Raw genomic sequence first — 23919 nt, forward strand, 5'->3', positions numbered from 1 at the left:
GGGAGGGGGGGAAAGGAGGAAGGGAGGGAGATGGAGAGAGGCGGAGAGAAAGGTGGACAGAGACAGGGGACGGTGTTTGTAATCAAAGGGGCGATTCGCGGCGCGGCGTGGAAGAAAGTCAGCCTACCGAACAGCCAGTCCGGCACGGCGCGTTGTCCCGAATGCACGTCGAACCATCGATTTCCGCGTGTGCTGCCCACGTGATCGAGCTCCATCTCGCAACACGACACCTCTCCTCCCCGACTCGGCCGTGCCTCGGCCGTTGTGGTGCTGGGTCTCGGTCCCGCTCGTTCACGGATTCGAGCCGCGCCGTCCATCCACGACCAACTCGCTCGATCCACGCCGAATCGATCTCCTCGACTCTCGGTCGTTTAATCGGTGGATATTTCGAAGAAATATTCGGCGAGAAAGAAGGCGGATTGGACCTGGCATCCGAAAGAGACATAGAGAGAGAGAAAGAAGGTTGGAAGATCACGTGGTCGCGTGAACACTACGGCGTATAAACCGTAGAGGCCAGAGACACTGGGCCGGTTTTTCACCGCGGTATCTCTCCTCCAGGGATGAAAACGAGCGACGAATGAATGGTAAGTAAAAGGGAATTGGCGCGTACGTCTCGATCGGAATATCTTTCGAGTTTCGAAGATCGATTACCGCGCAAGTGGTACGTGGACGTGGTTTGTTATAAACGGTACGTTATCCGTAATGGGGAAGAGCATGCCGACGAGCTGGTAGCATATCGAACGCGACGCTTTTCCATCTATCGAAAACCGCGAACGCTTTTAATCCCTTTAACGAGACGACACTTGGCCGGCTTCGAGCGTGAACGTCACTCTGATATGAAATCATCGTGGCAACTTATCGCGAGATACCGCGTTTCTCGAGCATAACGGCAAACAGTCCTTGACGATCTTTCAGAGGTCGCGATTAAAAGAAAAAAATACACGCGTAACGCGTGTTTCTGATTTCTCTCTCTCTCTCTCTCTCTCATCGATTCATCGACTTCTCCCCTCCACGACTGGAGTAAAAGGCTACCACAGATATTACCAGACGACGTTTCCTCCGTTCGACAAGAAATCTCTCCTTCGAAACCAGTTTTCAGATAGCGGGGCCTTTGAAAGCTTGATGGCATTTGACATTTTTTTCTTCCTTTTTTCCTTTTCTTTTCTTTCTTTCTTTTTTTCCCTCCTCTCTGCGGAGCGGATTTTCTTCTTCGCCGCAAGGCGTGTTTATTCGCGATGTAACGCGACTTGGATCGTCTCGTGAAAGTTTTTCGAGTTTTCCGAAGCGGCACGAAACCCTTTACCCAGGCTAGAAACTTGTTGCCCCGATTTTTGTTTCGCCGTTGCGCAACCACTTCCGCGTTTCCAGAACCTGCCTCCTCTTCCTCCGGGATCAGAGGCGATTATTCATTTCGCTCGATCAGCCTTTTAAAGCGTCGTCGTCGATCCCATGGATGGAATCTTCCCTCTCGAAATATGCGTAGGCCATATGCGTACTTGATGCGCTGCATCGTAAAGGTCGCGATTTGAATTGAACGGCTCTCGACGATTTGAAAGTTCAAACGATGGACGGGCTTGGATTGGAAACTAGATATAAAAGCCACCGTGGAGGACGACCAGTTTGAAAAAAGCGCGTTTGAGTCAAAAGGCACTTTCGATCTTTAGAGAAAGAATTTCGATTTCTGCTCGATCGAACTTTTTTTTCCCCAATTTGGGAGGGGCGATTGTTAACGATAGAAAGAGAAAGAAAGAAAATGCGAATGCAGATGGTTTTGAGTAATGAATGGAGCACGCTGTCAAAATCCTTGAAGCGTGACGGGGAACGCGATTGCGTAATTCCCTGCCGCATTGTAGGATCGTTCACGGCTGGGAAAATGAAGAGTTCGAAAGGGTTACGAGCCACCATTTACTCCATTTAACTCGAGCGTAAACATTTCCGCTCCTGCATACTTCCGAATAACGTCTCTCGATTTTCCCCCTCCCCTCTTCTCTATAATTCTTAAATAGTCGCGTAATTATTAACACGTCGTAGAAAGGTTTTTAAATTTCTTTGAAATTGTTTTCCTTCGAGAGAAATGTTTTTTCAAAAAGAAAATTGCTGGCAAATCTTCGTTAATTAACCAAGTATATCGTATAACATCAAGAATAATATATTTTACACGTAATAGGTGCAATTCAATCGTTCTTTTCGTTACAGTTTCTTAAATAATTTCTTAATACACGTTAGATAATAAAACGAATTTAAAAGTTACGAATTTAAAATGTTCTGCATACCGATATCGTGCGAAAATAATCTCACAATTTAATCTGTTGTCATTTAATGAAATAAAAATTAAAATCCAAAAATCCACAAAGTTAATATAATTAATCCATACAAATAACAATTAAATCTTAAATTACAAAAAATATTAATTCAATTTAGATTAAATAAATTTATTAATAAAATAATTATAATTAAATTTCCAAGAATTAAATTTAAATTATTTTTTATTTTATTCAAAAATTCCTTCCCAATCAAAAATAAATACTTTATTCGTAGAAAAAAAAAGACACGTATATCACATTATGAATTGTTGAAAATTACAATTCGAAGATTCTTTTTTTTTTTCCCTTCCGTTATTCGATTCGAATCTGAGCGACAACGGAATTTAACAGGTTGGAATTTACGCGCGGGAGGATGATCGATCGAGGCGAGAGATAAGACAGCGGAGCGGGCGACACGAGTCGGTGTATTAAAAGCGCAGTATACACAGTATTTTGCGAGCGTGGAGAGCGTAGAAGTTGTAGGTCAGTTTCGAGAGCGGTTTATTAATTCGGAGCAGGTTCAACTGTCCCGGTTGTTTGACAAACCGATTACTCGGCCGAGTAATCGAGCCACGGCATTTATTAGGATGCGGTACAGTTTCGGGTGTCGAGGCGGGCGGCCGAGCAGTTAGATGGCTCCCTCCGTTCGCGGGAGCGGGGTGGGGAAGGCGACCGCCATTACGTGCCAATTTCCTCCTCGCAGCCAAAGCAGCCTTTTGCCTCGCTCGTAAACGTTTCTACGCTTTCGATCCGCTCGCCGAGAGCAAATTGATTCGGAGAGGAGCAAGAAGAAGCGGAGAGGAGATATTCCTAATTGGCAATTGGATCCGAGTGTACTTTCCAAAGTGGATTCCACGGGTTGGGAAAATATCGTTTATGGTAACGAGGCGTTGTAACGATCGTCAACGTTCGAGGCCGAATATATCCGCGTTTTTTTTCTCGCGGGCAACCGCGATGTTTATGTTTAAAAAAGAAACGAAACGCAATGAAGAAAGGAAGGATCCTTTGGAAATTCCTTGGAATCGGTGTAAAATCAATTTGTCTAAGAGTTGTTTCAATTTACGTGGAATTTGTCGAGCGTAAGAATAGGAAGGGAGGGAAAGGATCCTTTGGAAATTTCTACTCTTCGAGGAGTAATTTAATTCCGTTAATTTATTGGCGCTCAAATAATTGAAATTAAGGAAATTGAATATATCGTAATATCGTAAGAAACGTGGAATTGGATAAGAAAATGGTCATCTCAGAAGTTTCGCTCTATTAATTAAACTCCTTTATTGCCGCTCGTTTTGCTTCGAGAAAATTAAATTATAATATTGTAAAAATGATATGAATTTGAAAGAGAAGTATCCTTTCGAACTTTCCACTCTGCTTAAATCAATCGAATTCGTTATTGTAAAAAAAAAAAATCGTAAAAAAAAAAAAAAGAAAAAGGAAACGTAGAATTCGATAGAAGAAAATTTCTAGTCATCGCATTAGTCATTATCGCGCGTACAGGTAGCGCATACAGGTATCGTGCGAGATATTACCACCTCGATTTTTATTCCCGTTATCACACACGAGTTACACACGTAGAGTTGAACGAACGAATTTCAGAGTCGAACATTTCCGATGTTACTTCTTTCTTTTTTTTTTTTCGTAATTTTTAATAGGAAAACACGCGTAGAAATATCCCTTCGAACGAGCGAGAATAAGATGGAGAGAATCGACAAGCGCGATAAAAGAAATATAACCCCATTTAAAAGAACATTAACGATTTTCTCTCGAAAGAAAACTAGTAACGACTCTCTCTGAAAAACTTTTTTGCCATCTATAATAACACCGGCACCAAAACGAGATTGCAGCGTCCGAGACGAGCCACCTTATATACATACATACATATATATATATACGTATTATATAGCTTTCTCCGCTATCCGCGAACGGAAAGACCTTGGAAACTTATCCCCTCCCCCGAGGGAACACGAGGTTTTACCATATCTCGTGAGAATCAGCGGATGAAATTGAGCGGAATCCCCGCAATATTGCTCTCGATCAGTTAAAACTGTTGGTATATATTTGAAAATTATTTTCGCGGCGGCGAATCCCGGCGATTTCTGTGTCAAGTTCGAAACGAAAACATGGAAGGGGATTTGAGGGGGCAGGTGGCGGTATCGATCGTCCGCGGGAACAGTTTCGTAATATTTTCACGATGCCTGGAACGCCGTGAGCCGTTCCGAGCAACAGAGCCGGCACATCTCGAGAATGTGCCGCTCGGCCCTGCGGCTACGAATTCCGTTACGCGCACTTGTATGGCTCTTCGCCTTCCTCACCCCTCCTACCCGCTCTCCGATAACTTTTTTTCGCCGGCCGCCGTTCTTTCTCTCCTCGATTCTCCACGAAATTACCCACAAAAAATGTTTATATATATATATATTTATATATATATATATATATATATATTTCTATCGTATTATGTTTTCAGTGTTTCTTTCTCTAAACGAAGAGGGGAAAAAAAGTCTCGCAAAGTGTAGAAAGTCGCGTAGAAATTCGTCTAGGATAATCGATCGTTGGACGAAGTAAGGAAAGCGTGAGCGTGCGAGGAAAGTCCGACTAATATACCGGTCAATGACGTGGAACCAAGTCGATCGAGGGAAGAATCCGAACCGTTAAACCGATCTCGAGATATCCTTCTCCCCTCCCCTTGCGTGCCACGGCCGTTTTCGTCCAGTTTGATTTATCGGGCGCGTGGCGCGGGGAGTAGAGGGGCACCTTCCTTCCATTCTCGCGCGAGACGAGGAAAGGACCGCGAAAAAATAACGACCGTGACGATCAGCTGATTGACCCGGGGTCAATCTACTTTCTACTCGAAGCGACGGAAATCGATGGAAGCGTGGGAGAGGATGGGATGGAAGTATACTTTCTCGGTGACGAGTGAAAACTTATCGAATAACACTTCTTCTCTACGTTCGCGAATATAATGAAGACATCTGTTTACCTCTGTTTATCCTGTTTCTCGAGATCTAAATTTAAGAAGGAAAGGGAAGAACGAGATTTTACGAGAGAGCGAGGCAGGTAAGAGTACAACGAAGAGGAGAGCCGGGAAAACGGACGGTTACAGGTAGGGAACTACATGAAAGTCGCGCGTTAAGTTGGTCACGCGAGCTCGTGCGTAGTTAAGATCGCTTAATGACCGTCCGCGAGGATGTTCGCGCTACGTGACACAGTTTGCGAGCTGGCATCTATTCCCCGTCTCGATGACAATCCCCGTGATTTCTGCCTGGCAACCGTGCGTGCGATTCCAATTTCCCTCGAGACATCGGATCCGTGCCGCGAAATCGTCCTCTCTCTATCTCTCCTTCTCCTTTCCTCCACCGTTCGGAAAAGATTCGAAACTCGTTACTCGTTGCTCGATCGCCGCGTCTTCCTTTCGACGTACACGCGATCGACGATCCCGCTTCTACGGATAATTGTACGGATAAAAAAGGCTGGGGAAAACTGATCAAAGAAAACTCGTGCGGTTACCACGTACAATGGAACGGGCCTGATTTCAGGGAGTGGCCAGCATTCCGGACTGTAAAGATCAGCGGGCCAGCTACGAATGGAACTGTTGGTCGACGACGATCCGGAAAATGGATGTCGCCAAGAGTGGAACAGAGGACTTCGTGACGGTGGTGAGCGTGGAGAGCGTTCATCATCCCCATCCCCAGGAGAATTTCGTCACGGTGCTCTCGATCGGGAGCAGGAAGGAGGAGGAGGAGGAGGAGGCTGCGAGGTTGCCGCTCGAGGAGGAGGTGGAGGTGTACAGGTTGCCCGGGGAGCGGTTGGGCTTCGGCCTCAAGTTCGAGGGTGGGAACAAGACGTCGGAGAGGGTGAGACGGTTGTTCGTGCAGAGCTGCGCGGAGCAGAGCCCTGCGAGCAGGGCGAGATGCTCTTGGGGCACGCTGGGGGAGGGCGACGAGGTAACTAACCCTCTTCAGAGATGATCCTCGACTCCCTCCTCATCTCTGCCCCCCCTTTTTCCAGGTGCTCTCGATAGACGGCGTGCCGGTGACGCACATGACTCGGCTGGATTGCGTGAGGCGGTTGAAGGAGTCGCAGCTGGTGATCAAGCTGATGGTGAGGTGCAGAGGGGCGCTGAGGCCGGAGGTGGTGAGCGCCGAGAAGAAGACTTGCCCGGAGAGGGACAAGGTGCCGCCCGAGCTGCCCTCGGCGCCCCCCCCGGTCCCCCCCCGCAAGTTGAGACTGGCCCGAGGCCTGGCCGACGGCGAGGCGAACCCGAACCCGGCCAAGCGGTCGTGGAACGCGGCGAGGGCCAATTCCCAGAACGCTTCCCCCGACCACTCGCCGACCGCCGCGGCCGAGGCGAGCAAATCGACCTCCTACGAGAGCTGCGAGTCGTCGCCCAGAAGCGGATCGAGCCCCAAAGGATCCCCCCCGAAGGAACGTTCCCCGGAACTGGCCAAATCGGGGGTGAAACAGGTAACGAATAATATAAACGAATATATTTCGTTTCTCGATCGATGGGAAGATAGACAAGATGGATGGTTGGCAACGATGTTTCTCTTTCAGGAGCCGCCCCCGGAGGCGATGGTGTACGTGGACGCGAGGTCGCAGTGCGGCTCGACGCACGGGAGCACGTCGGACGACACGGGTAGCTCGATGTCGACGGTGATCGACCGGTTCTCGAGCTCGGACCGGGTCTCGACCATCTCGACCGCGTCCACGGCGTCGACGGCGTCCGAGCAGCCGGGCGACTTCTCGCGGATCGACCAGGATTTCGAGAGATCGTCGAAACCGCCCGCCACGTCCGCGATCTGTCCATTCGAGGGGGTGGACGACTATTACGCGTCGAACCCGCCCGACTACCTGCTCCGCCGTTTGGCAAGCTCCGAGGCGGTGACCCACGTGGAGTCGCGGGGCGAGGTGGAGAAGATCACGGCCGTGGTGGCGCCCAACACGGTGCTGATCGAGGAAACGATCACGTTTCAACCGCCGTTGAGCTTCCAGGACGCGCCGCTGAGCTACGGCCACGAGGCAAGGCCCGACCTCTTCTACACCGCCGACCTCGCCGCCGACTCGACCACCCACTTCAGGCCGATCAAGGACGACGTGGAGCTGGTCGAGCGCGTCAACAGCGCGCCCGACTCCTCGGACAGGACGCCGCCTCCCCTCCCAGCGAGGAACCACGTAAACAGGATCACGGTGAATCGGCCGTCGTCGTCGAGCAGCCTCGACTCGCGCCCTCCTCCTCCCCGTTCCACCAACGAAGGCGCTCACGCGCCTCTCCTGCCCCCCAAACCGTTGCCCAGAAGGGACGTCAAGATCAGGAGGAAGAGGCCACCGCCGCCGCCGCCGCCTCCGCCGCCCGCCATCCTCCCAAGAACCGAGACCAAATCCTCCGTCGTTTCGTCCTCCGCTTGTTCATTGCCAGAGTCTCGGCAGACGAGCTTCGAGAACGAGGACGAGAACGAGAACGAGGACCAGCTGTGCCTGGAAACGATCGCCGCCGATCAATTGGAGGAGGCCAGCCTCGCGAGAGCGTGTCTGGAGAACGGCAGAGCACGGGAGGAGAAGGAGGAGGATGGAGGGTTGAACGGGGTTGAGGAGAGGAGGAACGAGGAGACGGACGACACCGAGTCCATGGAGAACTACGAGGTTGGGGAGGGGTACAGGACGAACAAGGTGTTGGAGATCATCGAGATAAGGAAGGCGAGAGCGTTCCCTCCCCGAAGGGGGGCCAACGTTTCTCCCTCGAGCGAGAAGAACGAGGAGAAAAGATTGTTAGGGGAGGCAGAAGGGACGAAGGAGGATGATTTTTGCCAGCCGGAGGAGGCGGGAGGGATGGAGTCGGACGAGGAACAGGTGACCAAGTTCAACGAGCCGGTGGACGAACTGGAGCAAGGGGGAGGGAAGGAGGTCGGGCGAGAGAGGGAGGGCGAGGAGAGCGAGGGCTCGTTTCGATCGTGCGCCGATCTAACCTCGGCTAATCGTGGCGGCGAGGAAGCGGTCGTGGAGGATGACACGACGAGCGAGGAGAGCGACGAGGGGGATTACTATTGGCAGAGCAACCTGGCCACGATCGGGGAGGAGGAGGAGACCAACTCTCTGGAATACGCGAACCCGTGAGTCCCGCGCGCGATATTTGGGGAAAAATCAGAAGGAGGATTCGATTATCTTGCGCAGAGATACGCTTCTTATCCAATTTTATTTTAATTTGGTTAGGGAAAGGAATAAATAATTTACGCTTGGTGAATTTACGATTCGAAATTATCGCTTCCAGATGCTCAGTAATTGTAAGCAAATTGTACATTGTTTCCGTCTGACATTTCTCTGAGCATTATATTAAGATTAAGATACCAGAGGAGAAATGCTACTTGTATTCGTTATTTGTAACGCGCCTCGAGCCACGCCCCGACTAGATTTACGAGGCATTCCCATTTTTTTCGCGTTATTATTCGAGAAAAATAAAGGGGAACGAATCGAATCTTCAACTGCGCGTGTTTAAGGAAGGAAAAAGGTTGACGATCGATCGAGGTATTTCGATAATTTGATAATCTTATTAGATGTTCGTTAACATCCGTTTCTGCTTTTTGTTTGTTGAAGGAACAAAGAGGCGGGCGAGAGCGAGGCGATCGAAGCGCAGGGGAAAACGGAGCGACAAGACTCGGCGGGCAAGGAAGACGCGTTCGATGCAAATGGTGAGTACGACTGTGTCTTCGTTATTCATCTGCCGTAAACGATGTAATACGCTCGGCGAATCGAAACTCGATGGCTCGAGGTCGATGCAAAACGATCGCTACTTACCTGCAGAAAAAGGCGAGGAATGGATTTAAGCTTCCGTTAAACGTTTCTTTCCAATTGATCGAGCTTTCCTCGACATCAGTTATATTTTTGATAATCTTCGTTACCGATTCGTTACCGACAGTCGATACACGATACACAAACCGTAATTATTTCTAAAAATAATTTTATCGATTAATCAATTCCTCCTTTGGATTTCGGCGTCCTCGAGAACCGGCTCGGTCCGTGGATCGGAGAGAGCGAGAGGAAACGAAGGAATTCACGCCCACGCGCCGCAACCCTCCCCCGGTCGCGCTTCATAAAGGTTAAATCTCTCGGTGCGTTACGCGCCGCTAAGGTTCTCCGGTTTCGCCGAGCGTTGGAAACGGCGGCGGCTCGAACGGGAGACAAAGGCGTGTTCGTTGGTTCGTTCGCCTCTCGAGGCGCACCCTCGACGTGAGGAATTCCTGCCCGATCCGATCCACGCGCCACTACCGCTCATTGTCCGCCAAAGATGGATCGCGGGCCTACGTGGGAAATCGAAGCTCGGAGCTCTCCCCACCCGATCCATCGATCGATTCATTTTCGAATCCGTTCGAGTCCGATGGATTTATTTCGTATTTATCTCGTTTCGTCGCGAAGAATAGAAGTTTTATTTACTTATTTGTGTCACTGGAACGTGAATTGTTTATCCGAGAATCACGTTCGCAGCGCGTGCTGCCCCGCTACGATCCTGCTACGAGGTTCCAACTCAACGCCCCCTATCGTGGAAAAGGCGCGCACGCGCGGTAATTGGCGGGCCGGGCTCGGCGCAGCCGGATGTCGATTAACGTGGGCATACGCGCGATCATCAACACTCGCCGCGTTATATGCTCGCACGATCCACGCTTTTCGCGAAATGTCTCCAAGCACCGCTCGTAGAAATGAATAGTCGGAGTAGATGGATTGGGATGCTTGGTTTTGTAATTTGAATCCTCGTTCGAATTACGTCCGTTTTCTTAACACGTCGAATATAAAACTTCGAAACTCGAAAAGAAAAGGGGAAAACTCGTTTCGATCGCCACTCCCCAACAAAAGTTGGTGTCCGGTGGGTGTGAGAAACGGAACCGTTAAAGAATAACTCGAGAAGCGGTCGGAGGAAAGCAAAGGCGAGGCGAAGGTATGCCGGGGGGCGGGGAGGGGGAGGAGGAGGGACGTAGCCAGAAGGTAGCTAGTTTGCTTAACAGCTAACTAAGAGCCCCGGCCTTTTAGAATCCTATTAAATTCGAGATTTTACGACTTTAACGTTGGGGATAAAACCTACGTACAAACTCGGCCGAGCTGCATTACTCTCGACTCGAGGCCTTTTCGCCTTTCGTATTTACAGAAACAGGACTCGAGATCCGCATTGACATTCCACCTCCGTTCACCTCCTCCTCCTCCTTTCCTTCCTTCCTTCCCGACCTTGCCGCTCCTTAAAAAGAACCACCCGGTGCCAGTCTCCGTCCAAACGCACATCCTTCGCATCCTCGAAATCCCCTCGAAATCTCTTTCTCCCGCCGATCTCTCACGATCGAAATCGATCGATCGGTCACATCCAAAGTGCTTCTTTAAGAATCGTTGTTGTTGTTATTGTTGTTGTTGTTGCGGGTGGTTGGCCAGGCTGGCAGCATGGTAGTCACAACAATATGGCGGTCGCGCATACCGGTGTTCCCTGGCCCCGTCTCGTTTCTCTCGAGCAGTGGCTGACCGCGCTCAAGGTCCCCCATTCCCCCCTTAATCGCCTTCCTTTTCGAGATCTTTCACTTCAGCCTCGCTCCCGATCGAACGCATCGCGATCTGCACAATGGATCCGAGTTTCAATAAACGCGTCTCGAAACCGATCGATTCGATACGAATTCTTTCTCTTACATTGGTAATATCTCGATTCGATGGAAGGTTGAAAGATTGGAACGAGTATTTAAAATTACCTCAAGTGTGGGAGGGGAATGGAGAATTATTAAAATCACGACGGGATTCCCTTCTTTCCACGGAACTGAAATTAGATCGTTCGGATTTATTTATCGCGCCCCTAGCTAGCGATAAATCACGCTGCCCGCGACGATAGATGGACGAGCTCCTCGAGAAGGATATATATATATATATATATATATATCTCTCTCGATCCGAGGAAACCGGTTCGTCTCCATCGGCTTTAAAAACCGTTTAGTCGAAACGATCGCATAATCCCGAAAGACGAGTGCTCGATTTTCACTCTGCATCCGTATTTTTCTCAAACTTTCGCGAGAGTATCCATTATGGGATAACGTAAATTCGATAAACTCGTCTCGCGAGACTATTCGAAGAAGAAGAAGAAAGAAAAATATTCCGCGGATACATCCCGGAAATACGGCGTCCACGAGGATAGATAAGCGAGGAATTCAGCGTGGCGAGGGGGGCGGGGAGGGGAGGGGAGGCACTCGTCACCGCGTTGGAAAGGATCCGTGCGTCGACATGAGCGGCGACATTCCAACGGATCGGGGGGTCCAACCCGGAAGGTCGAGCGCCGACGTCGATTCGATTCGATCACCTTCGATAAGTCATACGTACGAATACATATTCGAAGAGCCGCGTTCTAACGAGTGTAGTAACTTCATCGCTCCATCGATATTATCGATTCGACGGGAGTGTAATAATTCCGCCGGTGGTATAACGTAACGTGTATACACGGTCTCTGTTCCCTCGTCTGTCTTACTATGTTGCGTTGTGTACGAAGGACGGAACGCTTCCAAACACCGTGCACGATCCAATTAGTATGGGCGACGGAGTGGGACACGGGCTCCTCTTTCAAACTGAATGCACGATCGACGCGTGGCGGCCTCGTACAGTCATCGGCAACACCTCGCGCGCCACAGGTGTTCACCGCGCACTTCCCACGCGCATACTGATCCGACGCCACGCGCGCATCCCTACGACGCGAGATAATTCTCGTAAGGCTCATAGAATTTCGAAGAGAAGCGTTCGTCAATTTCTTGGGTTACTTGGGAAATGGAAAACGAATGGAATCTCGATTTGTCGGCGAGGAATCCAGAACGACCGCGAGAATTTTTTCCCCGCCCCGGAATGTCCTTTGCAGCGGCGACGGATCGGTCGACGAGTCGGCCGCCGGGGAAAGATCGGTCTCGTTTGCTCGCGAGGACGACGAGTTATCGGCGATAACCTTCGGCCGGGCGGGGAACGCTTTATCGGCGTGGAAAAATGATTGGTCGGTACTCGAAGCGATCGAGCGTTCAGCGATACACACAACAAACGTGGGCTCGTTCGCGCCTTCGATCTGACCTCGGATAAACGTAACGATATTTATTTCGCGTCTGTAACAGCTTTGTTTGTTATCTCGGATAAACGGAGGTTTTATATATATATATATATATATATATATATATATATATATATATATATATATACGATGGGATCTCGTTCGCGGAGATCCCGTTCGACTGGACGTGATGGCTCTAATTGGAAGAGGGCTGCGCTCGTTCTGCCATCCTCCTCCTTCTTCTCAGGGAGGAGGAGGAGGAGGAGGAATTGGTGCAGAGGCCGTGCAGATTCTCGCATTCCACCAAGATACCAGAGGTCCGGCTTCTCCCTCCTCTTCCCTCTCCCCGCTGCATTTATAGAGCTGCTCGCGCCAAGTTTGAACTCGTACCGTGCTCGCGAAACGGAAGAAGCTCGACCGGTTTCTTTTTTGCCGCGATCGAGCGAGCAACCCGCGTCCTCGAGCGGAGCGCGACCACCGTGCCGGGATCCGAGCGGTTCCTACCATTATTCGAGCGGAACGAACGAATTATCGGCGAGTCACTTTCGTTTTCAACCGTTTCCTCTGCTTGCGATCGCGGCACTGCAGTTTTCGAACGGAACGTTGCAGCGACACTTTTCCGTTTCGAAGCGCTTCCCCGCGCGCTCCGCTTTCCCACGCGCAACGTTTTGCACGGTCAACATTCTTTCGGGCCGACTAATCAACCGCGCGTGACTCCCCTTTGAGCCGCCGCCGCCGCCGCTCGACTCTTTTCCACCTCCCCCCACTCCTCGAGTTTGAATTTGAACGGTGATTGGCGACGACGAACGGCAGAGAGATATTTCCTGCGAGAGGATTTGAATTTGAAAAGGATCGTCGATCGAATTTACGACTCGAATATATCTCGAAACGGATAACGCGAATCCGTTAACCAACACGTTTCCGATTGTTGGGCGAGCCGAGGCAACGAACGGTCGCTCGACAAACTGCGAAACTCTGGATACGATTTAAACCGCTGTACACGTTGCGTGACAATGAGGAGCAGGCTTTTACAAGTATGCATCTGTCATTTGCGTCACGTTCGTCATTGTCAGGGATATCGGAGCAAGCCCCGTGTCGTGCATGTAAATGCATCCCGGCTAGCGGTAATTCGTACACGTTACGTGTTACCGCATAACGTGAAAACTCAATCGTGCTCGCCTTCTCTTGCGCGTAACCTTGCGCGAGATCCTTGCTCGTGAACAAAGGAGAGGAATATACACGAATAAGCACTTTGCGTTTCCTTTCCAAACGTGCCGTTTATATTACGCACGATGCGTACGAGGGTATGGGTATTTCGTGAATAAAGTAACATCGGAAATAAAAGAGAGAGAAAAAAAGAAGAAAGAAACAAAGGAAGGGATTCCAAATAATGTCCCGTAATGTGGAGCGTAAAATCTAAAGAGAAGCAAAACGCGTGGTAAAACGATATAACGACGCTCGTAATCAGGTTCGCTTTCAAGCGCAACACGGGGCCCAAATAGCACGCTCGAACTCGAAGGAAATTCGAGCCCTCAAAGGCCGGCTAACTTCTTTTTTACCGGCCACTCGACTCCACTCGCCTTATGGCGAAACACTCGTCAGTGACGCTCAAATCCACCCGAGGGCGCTTCTTGCGCCCTCTCCTCCTACCTGCCTCGTCGTTGCTCGCTTCCCAAATCGAGACGATTCTTTTTAAGACCGGGGGATCCCGTGATGGGAATGAGGAATCCGCGCAAACGAGGAAAACAACGTGACGCAAGAAATCGAGACGATTCGACGTCCTCGTGGCCCCGTGGGGACGAATCGATGGACGATGAATGCGGACGACATGTTGCCTGGACAAGGTCGCCGCTCATTCCTGATCCCTAATTACATCCGAGACGTTTCGATGAAAGTTACGCGGCGAACGATCCTTGTTCCACGATCGAGGGAAACGAGACGGTTTTTCTGCATCCTCGGGATTCCTTTCTTCGAGCAACAATCGCGGGACGTGAATTCGAAGGAAAACATTTACCGACCGAGTCAAAATTTAACGGCGACGTAAATATCGCGAGATCAAAATTTGCCGAGTTTTATTTTGGTATCGAAATCGCAAATAGAGAAGAAACTTTACATTGCCAATATTTGCTAGAAACGAGAATAATAAATCGATATACGGAGGACAAAGATGGGAGATATTCGATATCTCTTTGTCATTCTAGTTCAAACAATCTCATGCTAATCGAGATCCATGCGAATATATCCATGATTTTCGTAGTTGTAAGACGATTCTATTCAATCCTAACGTCATGAAACATTTATGAACCATGTGCATCGACAACGCGAAATTATAACTCGAGACGCATACAACGTTAAAGTATTACACGTACATACCTGTAAAACATTCCGCGTCACAATGTCAACTCGGTAACAACGTCGTTGCGCATATCGGTAGGTCCTCAAAATTCCTCGTTCACGTGGTCAAGAATCGCACTCGTTGAATAATACATTATCGTAAGTATATCGCGTTGGTAGTTTCTCGCCGTCGTAGAAAAATCACTCTTTCGAAATTTCGATACTTTGATATTCTTTTAAATCAATTTTCTCTCTTCTTGCTTCGATTCAAAACGTTCTTTGCGACACGATACACGCGAGACTCGTACACACACACACGCACACACACGCGTCATGGAAAGATTTGCAGAAAATAACCGACCGAAACGTCGATTCGAATGTTGACATGGGAGCGCTACTTGTTCTCTCGGGCGTAATAAGTAAGGTTAAACGACCAAAACTTTCCGAAAAGTTGTGACGTTGCGGATAAAACGTGCGATAAAGAGGCTTATTTCATCGAGAAAAATCCGCGAACGAGAGTGTACTGTACTTACTGTGAAATTTTAACCGGTACGTGAACGTGAACGTTACGTAACGTTCCCCCGACAGTTTAGTAAGGTTAAATTGTCGGTTCTCTCGCGAAAATCGCGACACGATGAAGATGGAACTGTCGATAAGGAGAGTCGCGTTTCATCGAGAGAAAAGGAAGAAAGCACAGGTCACGCACGATCAACGAACGACGAGGCAGACAAGGTCGGAAAGATCACGTAACTCGAATTAGCTTTTTTTTCGACTGCGCGAGCTACGGCATTGTGCGCGCGCGATGCCTCTCGGCTATCGAAATGAATTATCGACGTACGATCTCGCGGCGCTCGATCGTGGACAATAAACGCATCCCGATGAAAAGAATCGATCGCTTTTCTCCGTACTTACTCGTACGTGAAGATGGTTGCGTTTACTCGAAATCGGTCCGACTTTTGACCCCACGTCTTAAATATCGACCGACAATAATAATTGTTTCTATCGCGGTAGATCGATATCATCCGTTTCGCGTCTCTTGCGGTCTAGCATCTTATTGGTCATTCGATACGCTCGAACATCGTTTATCGCGTTATTTGAATTTTAATCGAATTCGATCTATCTATTTTTTTTTTTCTTCTCAACTTTTTCGATCGAAGAAATTATTCCCTACAATTTTTTAACACACGTATATACAAAACATGTATATAATAATTGCACAGCACGAAGATTCACGAATATTTCGAAGGAATAATAAAATAACGACTTGGAATCGTTTCGAGATTACTTCCGGGATTCCGGGAAGAGAATGTTCCCGGTCCGTTACCGAGATTCGTCCAAAAATCTTTGCGACTTTCAAAGATCGAAAGAGTGATTTATATGCATGCCCACGTTTACGATCCTATCGAGTTAACTCGAAGGTAACCTATCAAGAGTAAAGGTACCTCGGTCTCTCCGTGAGACCAGTAAGGAAGCCTCGTCATTGGTGGAAAGGGATGCCCAACGATGTCCCAGGCAGAGAGGCAGAAAGGCGTTCGCCAGTCTCTTCTCGACGCTCCGAGTCAAAACGTTCCGAGGGCCCTCGTCCGCCCGGTCTCTGCCTTCTCTCCTCCGCACTTGTCAAAATATTTTTCCAATTTCCCCTTTGTTTCTCTCTCTCTCTCTCTCTCTCTCTCTCTCTCTCTCTCTCTCCCTCTCTCCTTTTATATCACTCCTCTCCTTCGTGTAATAAATTATTCGATTATTGGCGATCGGAAAAGATCGACTTATCCCGTCGGGCTTGCGAACAAATCTGGTGGTGAAATTTTCGATTATTTCCTCGGATTTTGTAAACAAAACTCGTATTGTATTGCGGGCTCTCGAGCATTGGCACGAGTATCGATGAAAATATTGACACGGAATAAGTTCGACGAGAATTATAAATCGTGTGACAAACGACGAAAAGTTAAGTTCGGACGAGGAATTTTCTTCGAAAAATCTTCGAAGAAGCGGAGAGAGAGAGAGAAGAGATATCGAAAGCTTGGTCGGGGATCGTGTTACTCTGCCAGCAGCAACCGCGCAGCCAGCCAATGTTCCACGGGGACCGCTCGATTCGTGGACTGAAAAGGTATTTAAATATTTACTTCCTCGCTTCGCCTCGATTTTCCTCGTATTTATTCAACCGGTATCGTCGAAAGTGCGGTTTGCGCGAATCGCTCGTTTAGAAACTCGGTGCTAAAAAAAGGATGGGCTTTTGGCCCCGTCTTTAGGACAACAATTCGTAAGATATCTTTTCGAAAATCTTTTTCATAAATAATAATACGTTTGTACGTTTGCTTAGCGTATAGATTCAATCTCGATAAAGAGCTAGGATCGAACTTAACTAATTTCGATGAATTATATTCGAAAAGCGGGATTCTCGGAGTCTGGTGTTTCGCGTAATCGGAATGAATCATTGGCTATCGACGAATAATTCGTGTCTGACTCAGAAACCGATCGCGTCATCGTCATAATAAAAATAAAACACCGTTAAGAATGAAAGAAAACCGAGAACGGATGGATGGAAGTGCACAATCGAGAAGGGGGCCGAAAATTATTTGTGATATTTGTGAACGTTGTGGTGTTCCAGTGGGGGAATGGGACGCGTTGCTTGTGGCGGGTAAAAAAAGATTCCTCCCCCGGAGCGGGAAAAAGCAGCTGAATACTATCACAGAATCGTTCTCCGAGGAAACGAAAAATCTTCGTTCGAAACAATTCTCGATTCTGAGTTTCGCGTCCAAACGCGAGGATGAAGTTACAAAAATTCAATTTGTCGGCCGCAGCGACCTCGAGAAGCTGCACTTTCACTCAACCACCCACAGGAAAGCGCAGCAACAGCTGCCGCTCTCCCGATATTCGACTCGTGAGTTTCAAGGGTAGACGATTTGCCAAGGGCTTCCCCGGCAGCTGACACTGCAGATGGGCTACACCTGCCTCCAACTATTCCCAACTCTTCGTTCGTTGTCTCTCTCTCGTGTTAAAAAATAATATTCCTTCGATTTCGCAAACTCGATGGAGAAGGAGAAGGGAGAGAAAGAGACGGATAACGGTGGCGGTTTACAATTAGTTCATTCATCGAATGCTTCTCGCGGCACACTCTGTGATGCACGTACGTATTAAATTTCCACACGACACGCGGCGATGCGCTGTCGAGGGGAGGAGGGGGGAGGCGAGGTTTATCGGGCAGGCGCCAACTACTCGTTGCTCCTGCTTGTAACCCGCGAGATACGCTCTGTTGTAGCGTGGCGATCGTGAGAGCGTTTATTATTTCATCGTAGGGGCTCGTACGATGCGCATCGCGCGCACGCGAGAAGCCCCGATCGAGGATAGAAGAATTTCGTTGCAACGAATGCGATTAATATTTACGATTGAATGATACAGCTAAGTTTGAAATTGTCGAATTAAAACCTGTGGTAAATTGAAACGTTTCCTTTTGTTATCGCGTGTTCGAAAAGAATCGGGGATTACTGCAGGTCGAGGCTGAATCGAAGCCATCGTTGCTCGATTGCTCTAATACGGTTAAGAAAGGAAGAAAGATTATTTCGAAACTCGGAGGAATAAACACGTTTATTCCAACTCGCCGGTTTCGATCGTTGAACGATTAAGAATATTATTCGATCAATTCAACCCCTCTCTTAATTTAATCTTTTCTTAGTAATTAATAATCTTGATAATAAATAGTAATTAATTCTTAATAATCTTTTCTTAATTTAATTTTTTCTTAATCGAATTTGGATTGGAAGAATATCCTCGATCAATTTCCATAAAAAACTTCTTTACTTCTTTACTTGCAATCGAGTTTACGATTAAGGAATCTTAGCTTAGCTTTTCAATCCGAAAGTTATCGAAGTTATCGAATTTCGACTCGAACGAAAGGGAAGGGAAAGGATGGAAGAATATAAGCACGTTCGTACGTTTTTTCGACAATCGGTTTTCGACTCTTGAAAGTAAAAGTCGACGCGGATCGCGTCGTGATACATCGATTTAAGCTCATTTGGATCGTGATCGGGCGCCTCTCGATCGGCCCCTCCCCCTCCCCTTCTCTCTCTCTTTCTCTCCGTTTTCAGCGGCAGCCACCAATTTACCGTAATTATTATGTTTATCTTTCTTATTCACTTAACTCGACTCACGAAGAGCAGCCGGCTTCCATTCGATTTTTGCCGAGCAACAATTTCGTACACCGCCACGCGTCGATCATTACGCTCGAAGGAGGAGATCCACTTTGTCAAACTCCTTGTCTGAATTCGAGATATTTTCGAAAGTATTCTTCTTATCATTCGAGATTCCCTCTCGATGATAAAAGTGACCGAAAAAAGAAGAAAAGAAAAGAATAAAATAAACTCTCTTTCTTTCAGCGGTGTGTTCGCGTTCTTTTTTCAAAGGAAGGGAGAAGAAAGGGAGGGAGAAATCGCCCGTGGCGAGAGAGATGGTTAAGACGGGCGTTGAAATCGTTACGTCGTCGAGATTTTTACACGGCCACGCGTGTCCGGCTTTATTACGTGTCTCAAAGGCCGGCCCCGATGATCCACTTTGTCAAACTCAATTTGCGCGACCTCCTCCCCTCCTCCTCCTCCTCCCTTCTCGCCACACTCCTCGCCACGTTCGACAATTCGCGAAGAGTACTCGCGAGAAATCGGTGGCCGATTACAAAATTCCATGTAAATTCGAATTTTTTATCCTAAATTTTTCTACGCGGAAATCTTTCTTCTACGAGAAATAAGAGTGGAGGATGAGAGGAGGATCGTTGTCCAGGAGAAACGGTGATCCGCTCGCGAGGAGGTTGAGCAGGATTGTTCCATGCACCGTACGGTAGAGGAGGAGGAGGAGGTTCGTGGAAAAGTGTGGGGAGAGGGACGAGGAGAGAGAGAGAGAGGCTGGAGAAACGGCGGAAGGAGAAGGGTAGGAAAGGACGTAGGCGATGAGGAGAGGAGGATCGAGGAGGACGAAGAAGAAGAAGAAGAAGAAGAAGTTAAGATGGTCCAGCTCGGGCGGCATCGGCACCGCAGCCGGAGGTGATGACCTGCTCAAGGCCACCCGCTCCCAACCTCTTCCACTCTCCCGAGAGGAGAACCACTCTTCTTATTTTTCCTTGCTCTCTTTCCACTCCTTCCACCTCTCTTTCTCTCCCTTCCTCTCGCTTTCCTGCCCAGCCTTCCTTCTTCTTCTTCCTGTTTTCCGCCACTCCATCACCGCCGTTCGTTCCCTTTCTCCGTTCCCTGTTTCTCTTCGAACCCCCTTAATGTCAACTTCCCGCCCAGGCCTTTCGTCGAGTTTCTCTTCCCGTTCGATGATCCGTTCGTCTTGGAAAAAAAAAGAAGAAGAAGAAGAAGGAGAAATAAAAAAAGAAAAGATCGTCCTCCTAAAGAGAAGAAAAAAACCACTCGTCTTAATCATCGTTACGCAAACACGTAAAACGCGTACGAATAACCGTGCCGTCTCTTCAGAAGAGAGAGAGAGAGAGAGATTTTTGCGAAATTTTACCATTGCGGATAAAACTTCCTCCTCTTCCCCCCCTCCCTCCTCCTCCACCGGCTTAGAACTAAAGTGTCCGTAAAATTGAAACGGACATGGAATTTTAACGGTCGATTAGGCTACAAGCTTGAATCATAACGCAGAGCTGGTACCGCGCCATCACAGGTTTACGACGCACCGCAACAACTCGTAAACCGGGCGATATCGCTCTCTCCTCTAAATCCGCTCGCGCCGCAAAAAATATTTCCTCAGCGGGCGAGAGGAGAGGAAGGGAGGGAGGGACGCCGCGCGCGCCGCGTCACCGCGTACGCCCACAGCCGAGAACTACGTCTCTCTGGCTTAATTCGATCGAAAGCGCCCCCTATCTCTCTCTCTCTTTCTCTCTCTCTCTCTTTCCACCCTTTTGAAGGCCGAAAGTTGGATGAAAAGTTTTTCGAGATCGAATATTGTTCCTCGAGGGAACAGGCAATCTATGGCGAAAAGAAAAATAATATCCGACGTTGCCGTCGCGGATCCTCGCGCGAGGAGAGATTAATTAATAATAAGAAGGAACGGAGATGGAAAGATCGTGGGAGGAGGAGTTCGCGCTCCCTCGAGATGGGGATCTGCGATGTTGATTAAGCGATCAAGGTCACGGGGAGAAACCAGAGTAGCCTTCGTTGTATTTCGTTTTGTCGGTGAATGAGGCATACGGAAATAGTAGCTGGCGTTCGAGAAACGGAAAGGGACGGCCGGTTCGCGTATGGACACGCGGTATGGATAGCGATACGCGTGTATCCCCGATGTTTAATAAACGGCAGGGGGGTCAACGAGAGTCAATCGTGCAGCTGTGGCCAGCTTAGCCGCCAACCTATTACCTCGATTCATTATCACATTGGTCTGCTTTGTGCGCGCCAGTTTTTTTTCTTTTTTCTTCCTTTTTCCTTTCTCTCTCTCTATCTCTCTCTCTCTCTCTCTCGTTTCGAGTTTCGCTCGCGTAATTTTTCTCAATTGAAATCATCGTCGCACGCGAAGCAACACGGGAACGGGACATTCGCAATACGCGCTTCGCGTTTTGAAAAGAAAAAGACAAAGAACCGTCGGATTCACTCTGTTGTTTACTTTCAGCACGGAATGACGAGGTAGACGACGCGAATCGAAGCGCGAATTTCCCATCGTCGGAGCCGCCCGTCGAAAATCACCACTCAGGTAAGCGAAAAAAAAACGTTAAGGTTTCTCGAAACATTTATATATACACATATCTCGAAAGAGAAGAATCTTCTTCCTTTCTACGATAATCGAGTTGACGTTCGAGTTGGAAAGAGAGGGAAGAGAGAGCGACGACGTCTTCTGGCCCGTCCGTCCTTCGTGGTGGCTCGGTGAAAGTCCTCCAAGAATTCGCCCTCGATCGCGAACTTCGCATTGAGATACGTCTCGTGACGTGTCACGAACTCGTTCCGGGGGCCCGGTAATGAACGCCTCGTCCACGAGGGAGACGAGGAACGTTGCTACGGTTATCTCCGTGGCTGCGGTGTCGGTCACGACATTCCCGTTCCGCGCATACCACTCCCCCCTTCGAGGATCGCTCTTCGAGCTCGGCTCGAAGCTCGAAAAAAAAGAAAAAAAAGGAAGAAGAAGAAGAAGAAAATTTTTTACGAAACTTCTAAATGATCAAAAATTGGCAAAAAGGAGGGAGGGGAGAAAAGGGGAGGAAGGGGAGGGAGAGGGAGGATGTTGTTCGACATTGTCGTCCCTCCCCCCTCCACCCTCCCCGAAGTAAAAACTTAGTCACCGCACCGGCTATTTTCTCGCGTTCCTACGTTATCTGCCACGGCTCGATTCGCTATGGGCAAAATGGAGAAAAACAGGCGATAAGAGGTTATTGTTAATTTAGCTCGGATAAAAGGAACGGCCGCTCGCCTGCGTTGGAACTGGATGTCATAACGATTGAACCGAACCGACCAGATAAAATATTATATACCGCCGCGATTACATTAGAGAGAAAATACACCGCTCGATATCTAACGCACGATACGCGGGATTGTATCGTCCCGCGGATCGTCTATCGAGTAAGAAACGGCAAGTAGAACGCGGCCTCCGAAATTTCCAGGAAAGCGAAGCTGTGCACCCGCCATTTCCGAGAAGGGAGCCAAGATATACGCGGTATACGAGCGAAAGAAACGAGGAAGCGCCTCGTATATCGTATATATATATATAGAGAGAGAGAGAGAGAGAGCGGCGCGAATAAAAAGCAATCGAATCGCCGGTTGAATCGTAAAGCGGGGCTTCAACGCGTTGCGTGGCTCCTTGCGGGGCTCCTTCTAGGACGATAGTCTACGATAGCTTCGTTGGGATCTTTGTAAATTGGTGCAGAGGGCACGCGAGTCGCGTCGATGGCCGTTCGAAATACACTCTCGCGCGTGCAGTTGTACGCATACGCGGGACCTAAGCGCGGATATCGGCGATCGACGCGCCATCGAGTAGCGCGGGTAAAAAATTAATTGGATAAGATTCTCGAGGTGTGATTCGTTTCCCGAGCCGCTCCCACGAAGCGAAAAAGGACGAGGTGTGCGTCATCGAGGCGCGTATATAACGTATACTGCTCGTTTCAATGCCAATGTCCCCCAATCTTTCTTTGCAATTTTCCGTATTTGTACATCGATCGAACCCCCTCTTCCTCTCCCGCTTATTCCTAAAATATTCTTCCTCGCATTTTGGCCGTTTAACCGTTTGCGCTCGAGGCTTTTCTCGCTCGGTCGAATCCGGTGAATTTCTTAGCTAACTTGAAAAATGATTTTACACGCGAAATTTATATTTTGATATTTCACGTATCTTTACACGTAAAGGAAGAAAGTTTGTCGAATATTAAAGTCTATAATCGTCGTTTCGCCCGATATTTTAAGAATAACGTAATTATCAAGATACATCCTTGGTTTCTAAGGACAAGTATCGCGATAAAATTTTGTCGTTCGATATATTTTACTTTTCTTATTTTATTGAGAGGCAAATCTTATAATCCCAATTTATCATTCTTATTTTTCATTTATTCTGTATTCTTCTTATACTACACCTTTATTTTCATCATTATATTTCCTTCTTTCTCTATCATCAATTTCTCAACGAATAGAAATAATTTCGTTATTTAATAACGAAAAACTAATACATGCTCTCACATTCACCACATTTTATCCTATTTTCATTCTCTCTATCCTTTTTTAACGAATAAAAGTAATTTCGTTATTCGATAACGAGAGATCAAACTCATCCTCGCTCCAACTAATTTCGTGTTCCAAAACTGAAAAACTTTGAAAATAATATTTCTATTCCGTCAAACTCGTCGACCAACGTCGAAAATACAGCTCGATCCCGATCTAATTCGAGATAAAAAAAAATCTAATCATTCGACAGCTTATATTATTCCACGCGTAGATAAGATTATTCGTGAAGAGTTTAAGAATCTATTCATTCCATTAGGAGGCGATATTTTAAAAAATCGAACAAAAATAAATATTTGCATCGATCCAAGCGCCGCCGGAGAGTCACCTCTCGAGTTCGAATCCTATCAAACCGAGTGATGGCTGAGAGTGCACCATTCGATCAACGTGAAAATAATGAAACCGCGCGATTTTAAGATCGATTTTAAAGTATATACGAAAACTCAAACATTTTCGTGCTTGATTGATTGTCCGCTTGTTGCTAAAATATTCTTCCTCGCATTTTTCGTTTAATCAAATAACGATGACTTATTCTTAAAATATTCTTCCTCACATTTTTCGCATTTAA

At 47.9% G+C, this 23919-nt stretch overlaps 1 protein-coding gene across 4 annotated transcripts in view; it reads left to right on the forward strand.

Moving 5' to 3' along the window:
* Positions 1-120: 120 nt before the first annotated feature.
* LOC725893 overlaps positions 121-23919 on the forward strand; it is a 34120-nt gene continuing 10321 nt past the window's right edge. The window contains exons 1-6 of one of the 4 annotated variants that reach the window (XM_016910882.2): positions 121-584; positions 5834-6241; positions 6306-6761; positions 6852-8404; positions 8886-8980; positions 21265-21345. In XM_016910882.2, coding sequence (XP_016766371.2) covers positions 582-584; positions 5834-6241; positions 6306-6761; positions 6852-8404; positions 8886-8980; positions 21265-21345 — 2596 coding nt within the window. In that variant the 5' untranslated portion in view covers positions 121-581. Of the gene's footprint in view, positions 585-5441; positions 5752-5833; positions 6242-6305; positions 6762-6851; positions 8405-8885; positions 8981-21264; positions 21346-23919 lie in introns of those variants that run through there. The other 3 variants (XM_026439303.1, XM_016910879.2, XM_016910880.2) reach the window with 3 other exon arrangements.

Source organism: Apis mellifera, linkage group LG2 (genome assembly GCF_003254395.2).
Source record: "Apis mellifera strain DH4 linkage group LG2, Amel_HAv3.1, whole genome shotgun sequence".
In the NCBI taxonomy this organism is placed as follows: domain Eukaryota; kingdom Metazoa; phylum Arthropoda; class Insecta; order Hymenoptera; family Apidae; genus Apis; species Apis mellifera.